The following is a 23,438-nucleotide window of genomic DNA, read 5'->3' on the forward strand; positions in this document are numbered from 1 at the left end:
GAGAAGGGCATGGCTGATAGCTATAACAGCACTAGGTTCACTGATAGGTATGCCTCCCATTTTAATTGTGAAATGGAGCAGAAGGTGGTTACGCTGAAGAAACTGCTGTGAGCTCTCCCTCTCTCTCCTTAATATTACATCTGTCTTTGCCCTATCTTATCCCTGTTTGATTTTCATAATTGGGTGCTGCTGGGTTCTTGGTTTCTAGAACAAATGCCACACTGTAAATCGCCCAAGAGGGGTTTGGCTGAAAATTTACACCCAACAGTAATGCATTTCATGTACTGGAAAATGGTGGCTGGCAATTTGGTAGCGAGCAGCAGAATAAAAACAGGAAGTGATTTTTAGAGTCCTCTTAAAAACTGTACAAAAATATGAAAAGGCACAGTTAAGTGCTTTTGTTTCAATTAACTCTGGTGCATAACAATGCAAGAGACATTGCCAGTGGGTTGTGGATTGATATTAACTTCTGTTGCTAGGTTAATAAAATTATAATGTGGCACTTTGTACATACAAAGGGCACCCGTCTTAAAATAACTGCTTGAAGCTGAAAGCAGTTGACATGACATGAATAACTCCCACAACTGCCCTGTAGATTTCTGTACACTTTCTGAATCATCAGTACAGTAGTGATGATTTGTAGATATAATACAGACTGTGGGAGCTAGTTCTGTAGTTCTGTAGATGCAACGTAAGGTCTGACTATACTGCAAAAAGAAAAGCGAATATGAAGTTTGGATTATGAAAAGGAGAAGGAAAGAGAAGAGAGATTTATTTATGTGCCACCCTATAACTGTTATAGTTGTTCTCAGGAAGGCTTAGAGGATGAAAACAGTAAAATGAATAATATAATACAATGTGATACATGCTTAAAATTAAGCTCCAGATCAAAGCATACGAGCAAAAGCAGGTTTCGTAAGGGTTCAGGAAGAGTTGAAATGCCTGGGGAAATAAAAACGTGCTTGCCTGGCACCGAAAGAACATCTGAGCAGTCAGCAGGCAGTTTTCTTCAGAGGGCAATGGATAACTGGATGCCACTAGCAAAAAGCACCTTGCACTAGTAAACAACTGCCATATCTCCATCAGGTGAAAACACTGAGAGTAGTAATAATACCTGGAGAAGTATCAGTGACGTGGAACGGTTATTTGGATCAACTCCATCAGCCCTATCCAGCGTAGTCAATGGTCAGGGATTATGAGATCTGTGGTCAAACAACACCTGGAGGGCTAACCCTGATTTAGTTGACCCCTGATCTACTACCCCAGAGTTAGACTGGCCCTCCTCCCCACCCACAAACCAACACTCACCCTCTCTTTAGGCATCTGCCCTCTGACCCTTCTTGATCTGAGACAAAAGCAAGCTCCACCCAGGCCTCTACCAATCTGATCATCACTTCTAGAAGGAACCAGGGGAACTCCCAATATTGACTAGTTGATCCCATCCAATGGCTACAAAACACGGAGGGTGGGAAGCAATTGTGGAAAACTAAGAAAGAGTTTATTGATGATGCAGTTGTAATGAACTGAACTGATAACACAAACTATGAGTGAGGCAATGGAAGTCTTGACTGCATACAAAATAGCTATATTCCAGAAGGCAAAACCCTAGCCTGCATTTCTCTCACATGATGAAGGTGCCTATGAGTTACTTCAAACTTTTTGCTGTATCACTCCTTCTTCTCTCCTTTCAGGCTGATATAATTGATCTCATTGTCTCTTCTCTGTATATTTCTAATGTCAAACAAGCCATTAGAGTACTGTATAACATCTACCTATTGATCCCATTTCCTGTTATATTCATGTTCCACCCTCATAAATTCCTTAAGTCACATGTGAGGACAGGTGGGCAAGTGGGCATGGTTTGCAGAAAACTGTCTTGTGGGCCAAACTGGGTCCTGTACAGGGCTGACTTAGGCTACATTGCTTGTCTGCAACTTGCTCTTACAACAATTCATTTGTCCCAGTATGCAAGAAGGAGAAACACACACAGTGGAAATGGTATTCATTATGGACTAAAGGCAGAGTTTTTTAAACTGTGGTTGCCAACCTTGGCACCAAGAAATCTCACCGTGGTCACAATTGGACCCGCGCCAGTAGCAAAATGTGCCTGGGGAATTTCAAACACTGTTCATGGTGTCTCTTGTGGATTTATTTTTAACCGCATTTCAGTTGCTTATTTCATGATTTATATTGCATTACAATTTGAATTCTATGAAATGCAAACTGCAATACAATAACATACAAGCATTAAAGTAAGTATTAAAAACATGTAATTTCTGAAAGCGCATACCTGTAACTTTTGGTAGCAAAGCACTTCACACTTGCATATTGTAAGCATGCCATCAAACTCCTGACACAGCTGGAGATACTGATTATCTCAAGGTAACGCAAGATATGTTGTGACATGCATTTCATTTGATAGATAACTGGGATAGTCATTATGAGTCTATAAACAAACACTGCAGAAAGGAAATGACCTGTCTTTGTAGACATGCCAGTAACGTCATGGAATGTGCATATCATTCCATGTTTTTTGCTGATAGAATGAGAAAGATTTCTCTTCTCCTAGAAAGAGTGTGTACAGGTGGTTTAGTAGCTGTTCCAGTTCTCCCGTCATTCATTAAGTAATTTGTCTACTGAGCTCTGTCTACAGAAATATCATCCCTCTGCAACCAAGCATACCAATGGCTTGTTTGGAATTGCAACATAGTGATGATGGTGTTTATGTGACCAAATGAGAAATAAAAACTGAGGCGTGTAAGTTTTGTGGCTGTGTGGAAGGCCAAAGAAGGTGAGTCATGTTATCATGTAGTCCCACAAAGGTTGAAGACAAAAGAGTAATCCTGAGGTTGCAAATTTAAAAACTCACACACACACCCTCAGTTTATGATGAAACAAATATTTGGCAACTATGTCTCACATTACACCCTTCTTAAACTTGTAAATATTTTTTATCACTGTACTGACTTCAAGTAGGAATGGGAAGAAAATTGTTTCAATGCTTGTAAGAATACAAAAACCAAAATGTAGCTGTCTCAAAAGTCACACTTCTACAAATGTTGCCATATGGTTTTCCAACCAGAATGCATATAGCACAGGAAAACCAATGCATGTATTAATGAAAATAATATACAAAAGTTCAGGTTGGGGGGAAATGCATGCAAAAATGTGTATCTTAAGCAGAATTTCAAACAAAAACTTGTACATTACGGGAAGAATATGAAACTGCTGACTAATTTTCATGAGGACTTTTTTCAAAGTGCAAACTGATGTAGGAACCGAACTCAAGATTAGACAAATGAGAAGTTCGAGAGAGAGACCGAAATTTGCAGATTCCTCTATCCCTAATTCTAATCTAAATTATTAGACATTAGGATTTTATCCAGCACTAACAATTACTAAATGCTGTACACAGATTAAAAGCAAAACAGTTCATGTCCACAGGCTTAAACTGTAAAAGACACAAGACAAAAAGCATACTCAGGAGTAGACCCATTGAAAGCAACGGGCATAACTGGCTGAAGTCCATTAATTTCAGTTGGTCTGCTCTGAGTGTGACTGAACTGGATATCACCCTAATTCTTCGCAAAACTCTTTTGCAAAAGGCAGATAAGAAGAGGGGGGCACATGAATAACAGCAGTACTGGCTCAATCAGGGTGATAGGTTCAACCTTGTCTACACCTAGAAAAATAACACAAAAGTCCTGCCCTATATATTCTCTCACAAACTGCTGAAATGTGTGAACTAAGGCCATCAAGGCAACGCCTTACGGTTCCATGTAAGTGCCTTTAAAACAAACAAATAAAGCTGTGTACTAAAGTAGGCATAATAAAAGTTGCCACAATGACATATATCATCTTCTAGATGCCATATTCAGCAATGCACTTTTTCATGCAACAGTAAGTTTGCATTGTCCCAAAGTAACTGCGAGTGAGAATGTGCAGTGACCTGCTTTAGTGGAACCACATTATCTGCCAGGATCAAATGGGATGATGAGACTCTTAAGTATAGTATATTTATTCCTTATTCGCCTGTAAACAGCAGCAGAAAATGAATTTGTAAGAGCCGTTCTATCAGACCTGCAATGTTTCCCTATTCTCTCAAACTTATCTCACTTACTACTAATTATTATTATTATTTACTTGTACCATACCCATCCGACTGGGTTGCATACAGCAGCATAAGGAAGCATTTGTTTTCTCAGAGACAGGTTGGTGTCATCACTGTGCAGGAAAAGGTTATTGTGTCTACCATAAAATTGGCTTTATATAGCTATACAAATCTCTGGGTTTTGCTCTGTGTTCACTTGTGAAATATCTAATTAATTTTCAACTTCATAATTGGGCCAAACTCCAGATGAACAAAAATTGAGGCCCAACTATTGTTTTGTAGATTAATAAGATTTTGGATGTTTGGAAGGTTCTTTTATTATTATAAACCACCCTTTTAACCACCCTATTTTTAGTTTGAAATATCTCAGGTCTATGTCCCAAAGCAGAGAGCCCCAAATAAAGTATGAAATAGCGCAGAGGCATTGCCAAAACTAATATTTCTGTAGAAAAACGTCAGGTTCAATGGAAGAAGTGGTTTTCCCTACAACTCAGAAGTATTTTTATTACTACAAAGAGATCATCTGTCAAGATAACAACAGACAGTAATTAAGGTTCCTTAAAAATCATATCGGGAATTCCTGTGGTGTGTTCTTCTCCTTTGGGATGCTTCCCTATTATCCTCAGAATTACTGTCAGAATTACAGACTGATTTGCTCTGAAGTTATTATCCCAGGTACAGAAAAACACACGGGACATGTTTATATCCAAATACTTAATCTACTTGCAGGATTGAGTTTACAGAAAAGAACCATGAGTCTCACAACAGGTGGCAATCATGAATATGGTATCTGGCAGCCTTCAGAAAGACTATGTATTCTGACCTAATATTCGCACCCCCCATACTACCTACGTATAAAATGCTGCTGGCGAGGGTCCCTGTTGGTGGCAGCCCACAGTAAGCTTTCAAACAGGGCATTCTGGGGTCAGGAGGGGCTGAGCCAGCCCAGAATCCACTGGATGCCAGGACAGCCCCACTGCTCTCATGCAACAAGATCAGGCCCAATTAGCAGACTAACTCCAGGCTGGCACAGCAATTTCCCTGCTTTCCGCCTTGTGCTCTAGCCAGCATGAGCAGCAGGACTCTGGATGAGGCCACGGTGGTCCCACTGCTGCCCGGCTGGGGTATTGGATTGCAGCTCAAATCTCAAACCATCAGAGAGTGAACTTTTGTTGACAGCATTTTTCTTGACAGAAAGACAGCTACAAACGAATTTTAAGAATGGCTTGCAAAACACATGGCAGGGGATTCTGAACAATCATATCTTGTGTTAAAAGCATGTGCAGATTGGTCACCCACCCACTGGGATTCAGCGTGCTGGAGGCGTGTCAGAGGAAGGCTATGGATCTGCCACCTCGTTGCCCAGACATGTTCCTCCAATGACCCTGAATTATACCAGCCCTAGAGCTGGTGTTGTTGATTCCCAGCCAGGGGGAATCATGGAAGGGGAAAACGCTCCGGCAGAAAACAGGGCTTAGGGTTTGCTAACAGATCAACCACGGAACCACCACCTCGGGTTACAATTGCCTCGAAAAAGTAATAAAATTTATCCAGCAAAGAAAAATTGCCCAGGTTTTCTGCCGCTTTATTTATTAATATGCAGCAAAATCCACAGCTATCACCAAGCGGTTCAAATAAATGCTCTCTAGGGTGAACAGTAAGAATAGGGTGTTTCTTTTCACAGTTTGCACTCTAATAAATATTATAAGGGCAAGCTAAATAATATCCTGTATAGGGACACACATTTGTCATTGTACTTTAACTTTTACAGTACATGTCTACTCATAACTACGTCCCACTGAGCTCAATGGGGCATACTCCCAGGTAAGTAGGTAAAAGTTTGTAACTGGGAATGTCTTTTAGTTTTAAACTAGCACATAGTTTTATATACAGTGGTACCTCAGGTTACATATGCTTCAGGTTACAGACTCTGCTAACCCAGAAATATTACCTCGGGTTAAGAACTTTGCTTCAGGATGAGAACAGAAATCGTGCCGCAGCAGCACCGGGAGGCCCCATTAGCTAAAGTGGTGCTTCAGGTTAAGAACAGTTTCAGGTTAAGAACGGACCTCCGGAACGAATTAAGTACTTAACCCGAAGTACCACTGAATATATATTATAGATCACATTCCCATTTATGCATTGCCTCTTTTTTCAGATTGTGTTTTCTACAGAGCAATTACATTTGTTGTGAGACATACAGTGGTACCTCGGGTTAAGAACTTAATTCGTTCTGGAGGTCCCTTCTTAACCTGAAACTGTTCTTAACCTGAAGCACCACTTTAGCTAATGGGGCCTCCCGCTGCTGCTGTGCCACCGCCGCACGATTTCTGTTCTCATCCTGAAGCAAAGTTCTTAACCCAAGGTACTATTTCTGGGTTAGTGGAGTCTGTAACCTGAAGCGTATGTAACCCAAGGTACCACTGTACTATCTATAAGGTTGGGGAAGAAAAGAGGGGGGTAGAGTGGTAAAACCTATGTTCTTTTAGTGTATGTGTGGGGTTTTGTGTCAGCATCACTTGGGTAGGTTCTCTTTCTATTCGCTTGTTATATTTCCTTGGTAGTGAGAGAGGTTGGGGGTCTAGGGCATGGTTGGTTGTCTTTAGTTGGCTGCAGTGAGATTGGGGAGGGAGTCAAGTTAGCCATATTGATTTGTATGCTGTGGGTGGATTCTTGTTGTCTTGTTGGGCTGTGTATGTGATAAAAGGGGAGCCATATCGGAGTGAAGGTGTCCTCTTCTATTTGTTCCCATTCCAGCTTCAGTCTATTGGTTAGCTTTTCCAGTAAGCTTGTTTCACACACAATTTGATACCAGTGGTCCATGTTTACTCCTGACAAGTCTCTCCATTGTCTAGCTAGAATGCTTCTGGCTGCTGAGAGGAGCTGGGTTATGAGCTCTTTATTCTGTGAGTGGGAATTATTATCTTGATGGTTTTCGGATGAACATTATTGAGATATATCATTGCAGCTTATCCATGAACTCTACACTATGAATTTTCATAAGACTGACGTGAATTTGTTAAAGTAGTAATTATGAAAACGGAAAGCCGTATTTCCGCTCTGTAACTTCAACACTTTCAAGGAAGAAATATTGTTAATGCTAGTCTATAGAAACGCACTCCTATTCGAGGAGCAACTACTATTAACCTCTAAGGATATCAAAGGTCCAATTATAAAATATATCTACTTTTCTTAATTTAAATTACTCATCATATAATTGTATATACATAAGTGGGAATGTGATCTATAATATATTTATTTCTAAATGGAAATGGATATGGAAGAATTAAACCCAGACTAGTCAAGCAGCAGTGTGCAGCAAGGTCAATTCCATTGCTAAGATCATAAACAAAAAGGTGAGCAGAGCGATGGCCTTTTGTAAAATCTTGCAGTCTCCCACAAAAGCCCACCCCCCTTCTTCTGAACTAAAAAAAGTTTACTTTTTAGCTCAGTCCTATTAAAAAATCCCCACCTACTCCCTTCCAAGCAGCCTGTGCAGATGCTTTTTGTAATACATCACAAAAGAAACATGACTCAGCATTACACAGAAACTGGCCCTTCATTTGCATATTTATTTATATAATACTTAAAGCAGCTTAAAAATGAACAGCTCAAGTGTGTTTCTATGCAGACACAAAACGAACTAAGTACGTATCTGTTATTCCGTTTTAGATCCAAGGTAAAACTTTTCCTTTTACAAAGAACAGGGAAACAGGGAGATTCTTGCCCCCTTCAGATTTTTTACCAATGTACGGTGGTACCTCGGGTTAAGTACTTAATTCGTTCCGGAGGTCCGCTCTTAACCTGAAACTGTTCTTAACCTGAAGCACCACATTAGCTAATGGGGCCTCCTGCTGCCGCCGCACCGCCAGAGCACGATTTCTGTTCTCATCCTGAAGCAAAGTTCTTAACCCAAGGTACTATTTCTGGGTTAGTGGAGTCTGTAACCTGAAGCATCTGTAACCTGAAGCGTCTGTAACCCGAGGTACCACTGTATTCAGCAGCGTAGCTAGCCACTCGGGTGCCTGGGGCGGCGCATGCGTCCTGCTGCCAGGGGCGGGGCAAGCTGCCCATGGGGGCGGGGTGAGCCGAGGCAGGGCATGCTGAGGCAGTGGGCCGACGCAAGCCCCATGCTGCTCAAAAAAGCAGCGCGGAGCTTGCAGGCTGTCCGCCCACCGCCTCCCCCTCAGGGGAGACGCGTGGCTCAGGCACGCTGCGTGTGGTGCCCAGTACCCTCCGCCTCACCTAGCTTCCAGTGGCGTAGGAAGGGGGGTGCTGGAGTTATTTTTTCAAAAAAGTGTCGTGAGCCCATTTCTTTTATTAAAAAAACCCCAACACATATTTTTGCCATTTTGTCACCACCACCACCACCCCAGTAATGACCCCGGGGCGGTCCATAACCACTGCACCCCCCTTCCTATGCCACTGAACGTATTACCATGACAACAATGAACCGACATACGTTGCAGCTGCTGCACTTACTTCACAAAATGTTAACTAGCCTTCTTGTTCAGGTTTCTGCTCACTAAACAAAACTCTCTTGGCTGAGTAAATAATTCCAAATATTGCCAGCTCTTTAGCAGGAAATTTCAACTAACTTCAACGTAGTTTTAAGTAAAATAATGTTTTTAGCAAATAGGGAAATGCCAGGAAATCTAACCGGCTTTGTTCACATGCCACATTAAGCCATACTTAAAAAGCAATCTGTGGTTTAAAGTGAACATGCATCATACTGGTGCATGCTACTTGGAAAGCCCTTATTCCATTCCTTCCCCACTCATTCCAGGAATTTAGCCGGAATCTGGCGTGTCATGTAATCCAAACGCAGGCGTGCAAACCAGGTCATTGTGTGATGCAGCAAGGAACCTCAAGGTCACTGGCTAGCTCGTTATTCTCAACTTGAAACTCTTAGCTCTTCCAAAACAGTAACATTAGACAAGCAATCATGTTCTTCTAAGGCATTCTCACCAAGTTTGTTTCTGCCCATAACTTCTGCTGAATTTAGACCCTGATGGTCAAATTGTGTACAGTGGTACCTCGCAAGACGAATGCCTCGCAAGACAAAAAACTCGCTAGACGAAAGGTTTTTCCGTTTTCGATTTGCCTCGCAAGACGAATTTCCCTATGGGCTTGTTTCGCAAGACGAAAACGTCTCGCGACTTTGTTTCCTTTGTCTAAAAACAAAGACATGTTTTGTTTATAAAGTTAATTTTTTTTCCCTTCAATTTTTGAACTGCTCTTTACAGTATGTGTGACTTTAAAGAGCAGTTAATAAACTGTTGTTGTACCAAATTTGGCTTTGTTTGGACTTTTTTTGACCATAGGAATGCATTAATTGATTTTCAATGCATTCCTATGGGATTTCGTGATTCGCAAGACGAAAAATTCGCTAGACGACAAAACTTGCGGAATGAATTAATTTCGTCTTGCGGGGCACCACTGTACTGCAAGCAAAGAGCAAAAGCAAACAATATTTATTATTTATTTTAATAAAACATTATATAGTGGTACCTCGGGTTAAGTACTCAATTCGTTCCAGAGGTCTGTACCTAACCTGAAACTGTTCTTAACCTGAAGCACCACTTTAGCCAATGGGGCCTCCTGCTGCTGCTGCGCTGCCAGAGAACGATTTCTGTTCTCATCCTGAAGCAAAGTTCTTAACCTGAAGCACTATTTCTGGGTTAGCGGAGTCTGTAACCTGAAGCATATGTAACCCGAAGCGTATGTAACCTGAGGTACCACTGTACTTCTTTATATAATAATTTAAAAATCTCTAGGTAGCTTATGCAGAAAAACAATAAAAATTCAACAATGCTATTCAGATCGATTTCCTTTAAATAAATAAAAACTATGGGGGTAAAACGACATAGCAAACAATGCAAAACTATGTATCAATATAAAACTGCACCAAGACCAGGAGTGTTGTACTACATATCCCATCATCCTTGATCACTGGATGGGATCTATAGTCCAACACCTTCTGCAGGACCGCAGGTTTCCCAACCCTGACCAAGGTGCAACTAGATGTAAGGAAAGGAACAGATTGGCAGAGCATTTCAAACTACAGGAAGCCAGCACAAGTTACACTGGGGTTAAATTATGCCAGTATAATCTAGCCCTATCCCTAAACTCTGTTCAGCAACAGGGCTACTGCCAACTGAGCTGACCTGAGCCTGGCAGGGGGGAAACAAGCCTTTAAAATAGGGCTGCTAGATTATGTGACTGAGCTGAACACAGAGTAGTGGCAAGTGTCCCACTGTCCCATCCCACCAGACCCCTGGAACACCCTGGTCTTGGCTGAACTGGTTTCAGCTAAGCCAGCTAAGCCCAAGCTCTGCGTACACAGAGAGCGCTTTCTCCAATCACCTCCAATTGAGGTAGTTCTACAGATGTTGCAGCACTGTGCCACTCTCCTTCGCCATACTTAACTTGTTTATGAATGAAATAGTTAAAAATGGGAAGCAGTACAGTAGTAACTTTGTCACTTCTATATACCAATACATAAGTACTACATCAGTATATCACTCAGCACATAGGTTTCCAGACTCTTTTTTCTAAAGATGGTGATAATTTTTTTTATATTTTTTTGTGTGGGGAAGACCTGTGGGAACACTAATTGTTGAGAGAGGAATAGAGAATACCCTTTGCATAGATAGTAGTTGCCTCTTACTGCGTGAAGGTATAAACAACTGCAAACTGCTATTTACAAAAGCACACTATGTAAAGATGACCCCTGAACATTTTGAAGCCTACATGTGTATAGAGCCTAACAGTGTATAAAATGCATTTTAAAGCATAATTATTCTATCTAGCGTGGCACAGAACTTCAAAGAACCACAGATCTCTCTGTAAACTCTGCCCTTAATAAACATGAGAGTACAAACAAGTGTTATATTACACAGAATATGTGCTGAAGGCAGAATTTTTTTCCTACCTGTTCTATTTACAATGAGCTAGCGCATAGAAGACATTTCTAACTATCTTTTTAAAAGTCATTTAAATTATTTCCCTCTTCATGCAGCAAAATACACATCTAGAGTCTAACTCCTCTTGTTACAAAATGTTTAAAAATAATAATTTCAGAGCCTGAATTGATTTAAGCATCGCAGACAGAACTGTTCATGCTACGCTTTGTCTTCCACACACATTATATGAAGGAGGACATGATTTTCTTTAAAGCTCACAAAAAAGGATTTGACGGCTGTTCACAGTGTAAATAATAAGCATCCTGCATATTTTCAGACCGAGCTGTTACAGAGGACTTTTGCAATTGCTCTATCAAACTGAACTTCTTTTAAAACCCAAATATGTGCACCTTTCAAAGGCACGTTACACATATGAGAACTGCAAAAAACTGTTGTATTTCCCCCTTTTCAACAAAACATACAGAAAACTCCAGACCACTGAAATACTGTAATGCTTCTTTAACTTTGGCACAGTGATCCCAAACATAGACAGGATTTATTTTCAATTATTCATGGTCTGCAGCTATTTCCCACCTCCATATGGGAACCTTTAGAAACATTTGTTTGTTTTTCTTGGGCCACTAAGGATGTAGATACGTATAGACAAGACAATCTAACACTGTAATAAAAACTAGTAATATCTGTGGACTTACCTACAATGTAACAATATAATAAATATCAGCATGAATTCATGAATTTTAAAGGAAAACTTATTAAGCATTATCTTATACAAATATCATATAACACACTTTACAGTACTGTAAATTATATTGTAAGACGTTTTTACAATCGTTGCCTCACACCCACCCAGCCTTGCCCTGCCTGAGTATTTAACCTCTCTGTGACTACAGCCTCTGTCTCTGACCCACAGTTTCTGCTTGATGACAGCAATTTATATAAAAGCTTCTGAAGTGAGGAGAACGTAAGCACTTCACCTGTTGGCTATTCAAGCATAACCAAAGTAGCCCAGAAGCTATAGCAACCGTAAGCTGAAAATACATGAAGATGGTTTTGTTTTTGCTTTAACGGCGGAGTAACTGATAAACTGAATCATTTTATTGACAGGTGTACTTATAAAAAAAGCCTTCCCTGTTAGAGGCAAATGCAACAAAATGCAAAGTTGCATACTGTCATAGTATAAGCAAGTAACTAGAGATTGCATGTGCACCGTCCTTTCAGAAATGTTGTTTTTGGAAATAAAGAATTCTCAGTATCTACAACACCCAACATGCATTTCTAGAATATCAAATAAACTGTCATTGGTAAATGTAATGCAAAGTCAATGCAACTCACATTTCAAGCCCCATCCCCAACAGCTGGATGTTTTAGGTGTCCTCTATAAGGTATGGTTGGAGATGGTTTTACCACACATATCTGAAAATGCCTGAGCTGATCATCATACAAAGAAACACAATGGGACAATAACATAATTCGGCCAAATCCATTGCTGCGATGCAGGATTGTCTCTTAGTAACAGAGATCCATTTGCTTTTGGAAAGGATTAATCCTTATTCCTTAATATGAACCCCCTGAAACAATGTTAACATATATTCTTCCAGAAGAATTACACGGGCCTAGGCCAAAATGAAACGGACAGCCTTTATTTAGAACACACCATTTCCAGAGCCAGTCATAGATCCAAGCACTAAGGTAAGGGTAAAAGACCCCTGAACAGTTAAGTCCAGTCAAAGGCGACTATGGGTTTGGGCACTCATGTCGCTTTCAGGCCAAGGGAGCCGGTGTTTGTCCGTAGACAGCTTTCTGGGTCATGTGGCCAGTCTGACTAAACTGCTACTGGTGCAACAGAACACCATGACGGAAACCAGAGTGCTCAGAAATGCCGTTTACCTTCCCAACGCAGCGGTATCTATTTATCTACTCTCACTGGTGTGCTTTCGAACTGCTAGGTTGGCAGGAGCTGGGACAGAGAAACGGGAGCTCAGCCCGATTTGAACCGCTAACCTTCTGATCAGCAAGCCCAAGCAGCTCAGTGGTTTAGACCACAGCACCACCCACGATCCAAGCACTATTTAGCTTCCAAGAAGTCAATGTACGATGAGAGCTAAGAATTAGGAACCAAGAGGTCTTTCCCTCAACTGTAATCTCTGCCACAGACTCACTGAGTGGCATCACTGAGAGGTCATGTCTCAGGCTTCCACTGACAACATGATACACCAGTATTGGCCTACCTTCCAGTACTGCTGTTAGGACTGCCGAGATAATATATGGGAAACACAAAAAGATATATACATGCAGTGGTACCTCTGGTTACGTACTTAATTCGTTCTGGAGGTCCGTTCTTAACCTGAAACTGTTCTTAACCTAAAGCACCACTTTAGCTAATGGGCCCTCCTGCTGCTGCTGTGCCGCCCGGAGCACGATTTCTGTTCTCATCCTGAAGCAAAGTTCTTAACCTGAGGTAATATTTCTGGGTTAGCGGAGTCTGTAACCTGAAACGTATGTAACCTGAAGCGTATGTAACCCGAGGTACCACAGTATGTATGTATTATGATGATCTTTCTTAAAAACTTACACTGAGGTGTTATTTTTAAAAGACCATCACGCACAAAATTAACCCTCACAGCCTCAGGCCATTTTCACAACTGCATTTTAAAATCACCTCTCAGCCTCACTGCGTTGTTTGTGGAACATAGATCTGTAGAATTGGGAGGGACCATGAGGATCATCTAGCGCAGTGAACCCATTTGATTGCTATTCATACGATTTACGGTATTTTTATTTTTATTTTAAAAAAGAGTTGTATTTAATACAAAGTGTGTTCTGGCCAACGTGGGAATTACATCTGAACTGCAGCTGCCAGGAAAAAACCACAACCAAATTCACAGCCTCTGGTGAAAATTAGCCTGACTCAGCACCCCTCAAGAATTAGCATCATCAATTTGCCTGTACCATTGACTTGGCGAAGCATCTTTATCAGCTTTAAGGTGCTGCTCTGTGTGTGTGTGTGTCTTTCTCATGCACGACCCTCGATTTCGGCGCGCGGCGGAGGAGCCAAGTTGCCAAGCCAGCTCCTCCCTCGCCCTTGCACCTAACTTGAGCTGCCGCCACCTGTGCGCGCGCGCCCCCCCCCCCCTCAAAGAAAGCGAGGGCGCCCCCCAACGCTCGCCGCGCGAAGAGGCGGCCGGAGTGACCCGCTGCTCTTGCTGTTTATCTGTGTCACTGTGTCAGGCGCCACCTGCTTGGGCTTACCTGAAGTGCCTGTACTGGGAGAGGTGGGCGCGCGCCGCCAGCACGCGCCAGATGCTGCTGCTGCAGCTGCTGCTGTCCGCGGTGGCGACCTGTGCGCCGCTGCAGAGCTTGCTACGGCGGCCACTTTCCCCGGGGCCGTCGCCGCTGCTGCTCTTCCACTCGTGCCAGAGGTCTCCGGACCAAGTCTCCGTGGCGCACGCCAAAGCGGCGGGAGAAGGCGGCTGCGGCTCCGCTTCTCGACCGGGGCTGCTGCTGCTGCTAGCGGCGGTGTCTCTGCTGTTGTGGCACCTCCGCCGGCTGTATCTCATGGTGTGAGGGGAGACTCCGCATGCCGGGCTCCCGCTTCCCCCTCAGCGCCGGCCCAGCCTCGAGACTGGCGGGAAAAGCGGCTCGGCAAAGGGGCGAAAGCGGCCGGGAGCCTCCAGAGGAGGGAGACGCAGACTGAGGGCGCCTGGGTAGCTGCTGCTAGCGCGGGCTTCTCTCGGGGCATGAAGTTGCGAGCGCGCCGGCTCCAGCAAGGGCTCCCTAGGCGGGAAGTTGCTGCCCCGGGGGCAAGAGCGGGGCATCCTCCCCAGCAGCGCCTCATCCGCGCCCGCTCTCAGCCGAGAGGGGGAGCGAGTCGCTGGGGTGCCGCTCGGCGGCTTCCGGCGCCCCTCAGACCATCGGGGGAGCCCTGCTCGCGCTCCCTCGCCGGCGTCTCCAGTGAGAGTAGGAAGCGTGTGCTTCCCGATTTAGTAGGGCGGGGAGCAGGGGAGGTCCCTGCTGCTGCTGTTGGAGAGAGAGAGCGGGAGTCGCCGGTGAGCAGCAGCAGCTCCGAGCCAAGCTGCGAAATGGGTCACGGAGGTGGAATGGGACTCTCGGATCGCCGCCTCCCGTCCTCGCACCCAGCCTTCCTCCCCCACTTTCGGAAAAAGTGGGTGGGCTTAGATTTTTGGAGGGGGGGTAGGGAAAGAGAGAGAGAGAGAAAGCTGGGGGGGGGGGGAGAAAAAGCGGTCCCTCCTCTTGTTTTTGCACAAGTGCAAGAAATGTTCCACTGACCTACATATTTTAGCAAACATTATACGTGACCTGCCCCCACCCGAGTCTGGGAGGAAGAGGAGGAGACATGGGAGGACCTAAAAGGAAAAAAGAATTTGGCCCTTAGTGTGAGATCGGAGGGAAGGTAGGTTGTCGTTTCTATAACAAACTAGAACTTGCGCGTGTGTGTAGCATATATCTCCTTCTCTCTATATAGTTAAATAGACTGACTGCACGAAGCGCATATTGAGGATCAGATAAGTATACTGGCCATTGCATAAGGCATTCTTAATCCTGGCCGTGTGCTGCACAGTACGTGCTTTCTCACTTCTGCTGTTTGGGTGTTCTGCAACAAGCCATTGCCACCTGATGCCATAACATCTGTTTCAGGAGATTGCTTAAATGTGTTTAGATATCTGAAGTGAACACTTGCTGAAAGACTGTATAAGCTCTTTTTCAGGAAAGCCTATGAATGGCTAGTACAACCCTGGACACACCTGAACCTGCCAATGCAGGTTTAAATGAAACATACTTGGATTCATAAATGTCAGTATGCCCAAGTGGATGCTTCTGTTTTAGATTTTGAATGTTCATGCATTTTAAAAAAATAATCAAAGGATTCCCAAACTCATATTTCAAATTTGTGGTGTTTAAGTTTTGATTGATTTATATTTTAATAAGTCCCTGTGCATCAATTCTCTAACGTAAGTGACAAAAACCTCAAGCTGCACTATATTTATCTGATTTTAGATGGCAAATATCCCCCCCAAAGCACACAAGCAATATGTCTGCTTCTTTTTCCTTATGGGAAAAGATTTGTTCATTGTAGATTGCATCAAGTCTTAGTCATGCTCAGACCATCAATGGACTTAAGTCCAATGAGTCTAGTCTCAGCATGACCCATTGGATTCAGTGGTGGCATCACACCCATTCAGTATTGCAGGATTTGATCTTTGACTTGCAGGTCCTGAAGGTCCGTTGACCAAGTTTTGATAAGTGCTGGCGTCAGGCCTTCCAATATTGGACAGTAAGATATTTAGCTATTAAGGGAGCTTGAATGAGACACGATGTAACCTCCCTCACATAGATAGTTATATGGGTTGTCTTCAATGGACCTAAGCTAGTCATAGAGCCATTAGTTTCTATAGGGGTAGACTGAGTAAAAGTTAGTTGAATACAACCCTATGAGGGAGATTCAACTCACAAGTCTTGTCAGTGGAAACCCTGCACAGGGAGTTCCATTTGTGCAATGGGGCTTTCCCCTTTCTCTCCCCTTGCACCCCACAAATTGGTTCAGAGCAGCGGTTGGGAGAAGCCCCAGAACAGCGTATAGACAGAGGCAAGGAAAGTTCCATCTGAGAAGCTTGCCTTGATGGAACAATCAACATAGCTTGACACTGAATTCCACCCTGTGTCTTCAAATTAAGAGATGAAAAAATGAAGGCTAAATAAAAAATTAATATAATTCTGCCCTATATTTCACCACAATAGAACTATAATAGGACAAGTTCTAGTATATGAGATAAGAGTTCCACCAGGTGTAGCATCTATCCAGCTGGAGGTGTTATCTGCAAGCCCAAGCCCATGGATTAGTGTGAACTATAATTAGTAGGCAGACTGATGTTTACCCATATCACCTGTAGCCACAAACCCAGTTCAGTTCTGATTGTTCTTATTTTTATTAGATGCTTGAGAAACATACAGGCAGACAATGAAATGTTACGGTCTGGTCTACAGGCAATCGAAGTCCCAGCTGAGGATGTCAGGACCAGGGGCAAGATGGCGGGGTGGGAGCAGGAACAAGAGTCCAGAAGCCAGGGGTCCAAGGGTCAGGAAGCAGGGAGTCAAGAAGCCAAGGTCCCAGGATCAGGAAGCAAGAAGCCAAAGGCAGCAAGGCAGGAAACGTGTTGCTGTGGCAAAGAGCCGAAGGGAAATGCTGACCTTATATCCCTTCCCGGCTCTTGCCACCAGGTGCAGTGAGTTACCAAGCGGCCTCACCTGTGCAGCCGTGCCTTGCCTCTCCAGAACAAACTTAGGAAGGCCCCAGTCCTGCAAAGCCTTACTGGTCACAGGGCCTGGCTCCTGCACGCACTCCTGACATGAAAGGAAATCTGGACATGCAAACAGGTGGCACTAATGTTGTGGTGTTCATTTTGCAATTACTCTGAACAGCAGGCTCTTGTTAACATATCTGCAGCTATAATACCATCGCCACCATATATATGGCTCCACGGGGAAGGGCATAGTGGCAAACTAGACCAGGTCCATGTCCTGCAGGGACTTATTCCAATGGGACTTTCTCCCAAGTAAGTGTGTATAGGATTACTGACACAATTCAAGAAGCCATTTGTTCAGAAATGGAGCCTCCTTTTCGAAACATGCCTCAACTGAAGTTAATGGATGGGGTGTTGCTGTTTATTCCAGTAGGAGCCATGACAAGGCAGAAAACGACTTGGTGCTACTCAAAGCATAAGGTTATATGATGCCACACTCCCAGACCTATTTTGTGGGGCAAATAGGGCAGTTGATATATTTCTCACCTGCATTATTGTGTCCAACACTCCTTTTGGAAACTAATATATGATACAAATAAATTTAGTAGAAGCTGTATCATTTTAGGCTTACAACCTAAGTGGGCAGGTTGTTTTGTACACATTATTTAGTTAATGATGTTTAATTATTTCTTTTACCAGTTCAAAGGTTGCTGTTCACCACTGTGAAGTGGGTTTGTTTGTTTTACCCTTGCTTTAGAATGCTGACTATAATCAGAATCAGATTAAACCCACAAAACACAAACACAAATCTCCTTTCTTCATTTGGCTGTGGCTCAACTTGTTTTTTCCTTTGTTGGAAATTACAAACAATGATTAAATTATCCTTTGGCACACTAAAATAAATGCCTGAGGGTATAAAGCATGAGGTTAAACAGGAGTGGAATAAAACTTTTTGTGTGGTGCCTGATGAAATTTTCCAAGTGTTGCACAACAAATAAAATGTAATTTATTCCTATTGTGTCAAGTATGGCCCCAAAAGTGCATGGAGTACTATTCACAGGCAAAACTAGCCAGATCCAGAGGCAGAAATGGGCAGATCAACAGATAACAGAGTAATCCAAACCCACTGGAATAAGAGAGTTTGGATTTGTCTGATTTTTGGCTTTCCTGACTTAGCCAAGGCTTCACCGGCAAATCGTTCACCCCAACTGAACTGGAGATATGCTTTTTTTTTTTTTTTATAAAAATTTTATTGGTTTTTCAAATTTTTATAACAACACAACACACACATAAAAGACAAAGACAAGAACACGTACAGTTTCAGAAATCTTACTTTCTTAACCTTGGTCGTTGACTTCCCCGCACCCCACCTCCTGCATTCCACTTCCCATAGTTATATCAGCAAATTATTATTTTATCTTCTTACCATTTTGATATTACATCTTTTGTAAAAAATTAAGTTCTTTCCTAAGTTGGACTCGAAAGTCTCTTCCATCAATTTCCCATTTTTTATAAAACATAAAACACATTAACTAAAACCAAAATCATAGGCGTTTCTTGAAACTCTGTTTTCCCCTCCTCCCATCCCCGGTTTCCGTCCCTTCCCAAGTACAAGTCCAAAATGGCATTTCTTAGCCTGGATTCCTCACGTCTGAGGCCTTCAAATCTATTTCAGTTCCTCTCCGCCGGTTTTGTTGGTAATCCTTCATGTTGGTCTTCGGATCTCGAAGGAGTTGTATCCCAGTCAGGCCAGATTTTCTTCCCACAAAATCACTTGAAATCAGCTGCTGCAAAATTTCCACCAGTCCTTCAAATTCCAAACCAGAATAGAGATACAAATAAGAGTAAGAATGAAAATAAAGATAAAGGCCCCAGTCATATTTCTTCTTTCTTTTAAATTCTTGGATTCCCAGTATTCCAGGAGCCTTTTCCTTCATCTTGCGGATCTTTTGCAGATTTATACTCCACATAATCCAAGGGTCTTCTTGTTTATAATCCATTTGTATGGGCTTCTGATTTGTAACTTCCATCTGTACTTTCTCCTGTACTTGTTTAGTCTCATTTCCTTCTTGCGTTATCTCTTTCCACTCGGCTGCAGATTTTTTCTCACTCAAGTCCTCCATACTTTCAACAGAGTTGCTTATTCCAGCAGTCAAGGTCATAAGTTGTTTGTTCATGGCAAAACTCTGCTCTTGTAGAATTCCCACAAGATAGAATGTTTTTTCTAGCTCAGCTAGTAAGTTTCCATCCACAGCCATTGTAATGTCTCAGACTTCCCCCTAGGGGGAATCTAGTTACAATAATCTTTTCCCAACAATCCTTTTCCTCTTAATTTATTTCTTTGTATCCAAACACTTTAGTTAATTTATATCAATTTTAGTCCAGCGAAATCTTGGGTAACAAACTCTTTCACTTTAAGTCACCCGTTTGACAGCTTTTGACAGCTGTCAAACTCCTTTCCTCTTCAACAGGCTTAAAAGCAGAACTCTCCCGGGCCCGGGAGGGGGGGATTACAAACGGCAAAAGAAAAAGTTCCAAAACACCACTCTTGCACTCCAGCTCCACGCTTCTTTCATCCAATCGTGGAAGTTACTATCCTTCTAAACTCACCCCGAAAGGGTAGGCTCTCCAACTTAGTTTTCCTGCTGTTGCTTTAAATAATCTGCAGGAGGGGGGGTGCGGACTTCCCTTTGACACATCCCCCGGTCGTACCAAATTTACGAATCAGTATTTTAAAGTCCAGGTTCCAATCTACTCACGGGTTGCTTCTTTTTTGAGTCCAAATTTGAGGAAAAAAGTCAGCGCTCTTCAGCCATGGCACACGGCTCCGCTCCGCTGGGGTAGCGATCTACTCCCAGCACCACGCCGCTCTCCGTACCCTCTTCGTGGGTCGGGGAGGGCGCTTAAGGTGCCCACCGAGTCACCAGGTCCTCAGGCATCCGCGCCTGAGGTTTTTGAGGGTCCCCGCGTCGCCGTCGCAGCAAGACCCGTCCCCAGCAGAGCCGATTCCCTCCGGAGCTCGGAGGGAATCCGCCATTAGCTGTTCGCGCCAACCCGGAAGTCTGCTCTGAACTGGAGATATGCTTGGGGCATAAGCCCCTCACCCCAGTTCTGCCGGGACTCAATTGGAAATTAAGCTGTATTCCTAAACCTGGGCCTGTGTATGAACACAGATGCACAGATGATATAGTGACTTGGGATCTGAGCTGGCACAGCTCATCACAACAGCAAACAGCTACACAACCAGGGTTTTCTCTACCAGGATAGATAGCACTGTAGACAAATGAGAACAATCTGACAGAACCTGAGATGTCTAGGTAATTTGCTGGGCTAGAGACAAACAAAAGCTCAAATGCCTTTTCAGCTATGCTAAGTCTGTTTTGCAAGCGCAAAAAGCACTAGTGAGGCTGTCAAAAACAAGGGACAGATTTGCCTCCAGGGAGATGAGTTATGTTGAGGCAGCCTACTTTATCAAGGCTAGTGGAGTTACCAGTTTAAAAAAATAAGAAGGTGTCTTTTTTGCTTGTTTTTTAATGTTAGAGGAGGAAGCATTCTCTCCCTTTAAGCTTGAGATAATGTGTTTTTAACACGATCAACTTACTCATTGTTTCCCAGTTAATTAATCAGAAAATAAATTACAAGCTAAAAGGGGGGTTCTGTTATAATAATGGCATTATAACGCATCTTTTACCTTACGTTTAGCAACATGATATAAATACACAAAAGGTGCCATGTTATTATTAGCTTTTCTGAAATCAGAGATCAAGCACTCCATTATCAGTGGGAAGAACCTATATTAGAACCAATCTTTTTTATTTCCCAAAGTTGGCCGGTAAGTTGCATGCTCAACACAGCCTAGGGCACCCTGCCATTCAAATCAAGAACAAGTTAACCTACCTAACTGGTAATTCTAGTCTCATTTGGGGAGATCAAATACTCATAATGAAAGAGTCTCTGCATTGTTGTCCCTGGCTTCTAGAATAAGGCTTCACATACTTGACAATATAAAGCTACACTTGTGAAATGCCACACCTTTGTTTAACTTGGGCTGCCCCCAGACTGCTTGTGTTTTGTGGGAGGGATTCAGTTGCATACTGGAAATATAGGTTTACGCAATTCATGTGGATTAAAGAGCTTTGTTGCCAAAATAAAAAATAAAATAAAAATCCACTTTTTAAGGAAACAGCAATACAAAAGCTTCTTGAAGTTCAGAAAGTGATGGAGGGCACTAGGGGGCATTGATGCATGCTAGGGACTTTCTTGCTGAAAGTTCAGTCTTTTAAGCCATTATGCTATTTCAGATATCATATACTAGGGTATATGATTTTCCTTTCTCCCCAATTCAGAGATATAAAATCTGAAAGAGCAGAACTTTGTCTTCCCTGTTCAACAGTTGGTTGGTAGGGAGGAGGTGGCAGAATATGTGTTTTGACTGATTTATCCCCCCCCCCCATAGATAAAAGGAATGCTCTGTGTAGCAACTCACATATCGCTGAATCAGCACAATCCAGCCTGCTTAAAACAAGATAATCATTCCATCCCAGTAGCCAATTGTGCTTGCTGTGGGATGGCATGGCTGTAACATCTGTCATGCATTTAAGTTGCCATGGAACACTTACCATTGGGAGGCTCTTATCTAGATAAAGGTAACGAACTCCTGGACGGTTAAGTTCAGTCAAACGTGACTGTGGGGTGTGGCACTCATCTCGCTTTTTAGGCTGAGGGAGCCAGCGTTTGTCCGCAGCTTTCTGGGTCATGTCGCCAGCCTGACTGAACCGCTTCTGGTGCAACGGAACACCGTGACGGAAACCAGAGCGCACAGGAATGCCATTTACCTTCCTGCCACACCTATTTATCTACTCGCACTGGTATGCTTTCAAACTGCTAGGTGGGCAGAAACTGGAACAGAGCAACTGGAAGCTCACCCCACCGTGCGGATTAGAACTGCCGACCTTACAATCGGCAAGCCCAAGAAGCTCAATGGGTTTAGATCACAACACCACCCATCATGGGTGACTAACTTGTAGCCCTTCATACACTGGATTTCAACTACCATAAGTCCCAGCCAATGGTCAGGGATAATGGCAGTTGCAGTCAGCAATGTCTGGAGGCGCACAGATAATCCACCACTTTTCTAGAGCCTCCCCATAAGTAACACTAATATATATATATATTTCACACCACTTATATACCACCTGATTTCAATTTAAATCTAAATGTTACAATATGTAACATTGAGCCCCTTCTTTAGTGGGCAAATCAGTTAACATAACCTTCTGTGCTACACTCAAAAAACCTTATATAGAGAGAAGATTCAGCTGTGGGGGGACGACGACTACCCTGTTTTTTAGCTCTGAAAAGATTAGTGGAAGTGCTTTCCCCTTGAATTCAGCCTTGGCTCCTTTGTGAATTTGTAACTCTTAATTATGGCGTGTAGAACAAAGCATTTGTTAAGTAAATTAATATGAAACAGCCCTGCTCTTACAGGCATCAAGAGATTCACAGTATACATTTTGGTTTTTAGTTTTTCATAGGACAAGGGATCTATCTTCCCCGATATTGCCACTTGACATTCAAGGCTTGAATGGCCCAAGCAATCATCCGGATCTATGTATAGCAAGTGTTCAATTGCTTTTTAAACAAAAGGACATCTCAAGCACTTGAACTGCAGGGTACAGTGTGTTTTCAGCACAGAACTGTTGTGTGTTCTGATTCTTGAATGATACACTACACGAGGAGGAAGAAGGCAGGTACAGCTCACACTGCTGTGTTCCTGTTCATGCTTGAGTTCGTGCAAATGTTTAACCACAAACGTGACAGAAGTGTACAAAATATTCACTAGATTTTGAAATCTGGCAAATGTCCAGGGCTTGCTTGTTGAGAGAAAGCTTCACTGGAGGAGAGGGCCCAAACTGTCTATGATGCAAGGAGCATGCATGTTTCTGAGTACGTAAAAAGCAACTGTGCAAAAGCCTCAGAACCATGGGATGGGATTGAAAAATAAACGTTTCTGTTTTTTTCTCTCCCTGCCAGTGCTCCTGACCCCACTTTCTGAAGCTGCTATTACCATTTCAAAGGAAGCTCCATTGAAATCTACATTTGTCAGGTGCTGAGCATAATGTAGGCTCACCATCTCTTTGT

At 42.9% G+C, this 23,438-nt stretch overlaps 1 protein-coding gene and 1 long non-coding RNA gene across 7 annotated transcripts in view; one reads left to right on the forward strand and one right to left on the reverse strand.

Annotated features, from left to right (window-relative positions):
- The window catches only part of NPAS2 (neuronal PAS domain protein 2), a 97,558-nt gene that overhangs the window by 40,478 nt on the left and 33,642 nt on the right, over window positions 1-23,438 (reverse strand). Inside the window, exon 1 of one of the 6 annotated variants that reach the window (XM_083501463.1) lies at window positions 14,287-15,184. The exons of 3 other annotated variants lie outside the window; for them this stretch is intronic. In XM_083501463.1, the coding sequence (XP_083357589.1) occupies window positions 14,287-14,594 (308 nt within the window). In that variant the 5' untranslated portion in view covers window positions 14,595-15,184. Of the gene's footprint in view, window positions 1-13,986; window positions 14,132-14,286; window positions 15,185-23,438 lie in introns of those variants that run through there. 2 more of the 6 variants (XM_083501462.1, XM_083501464.1) reach the window with 2 other exon arrangements.
- The window catches only part of LOC310706210, a 34,299-nt gene continuing 26,226 nt past the window's right edge, over window positions 15,366-23,438 (forward strand). The window contains exon 1 of the long non-coding RNA XR_014525755.1: window positions 15,366-15,448. This is a non-coding gene — a long non-coding RNA (uncharacterized lncRNA). The remainder of the gene's footprint in view (window positions 15,449-23,438) is intronic.

This window comes from Podarcis liolepis (genome assembly GCF_965112155.1).
Source record: "Podarcis liolepis genome assembly, chromosome: 4".
Classification (NCBI taxonomy): Eukaryota; Metazoa; Chordata; class Lepidosauria; order Squamata; family Lacertidae; genus Podarcis; species Podarcis liolepis.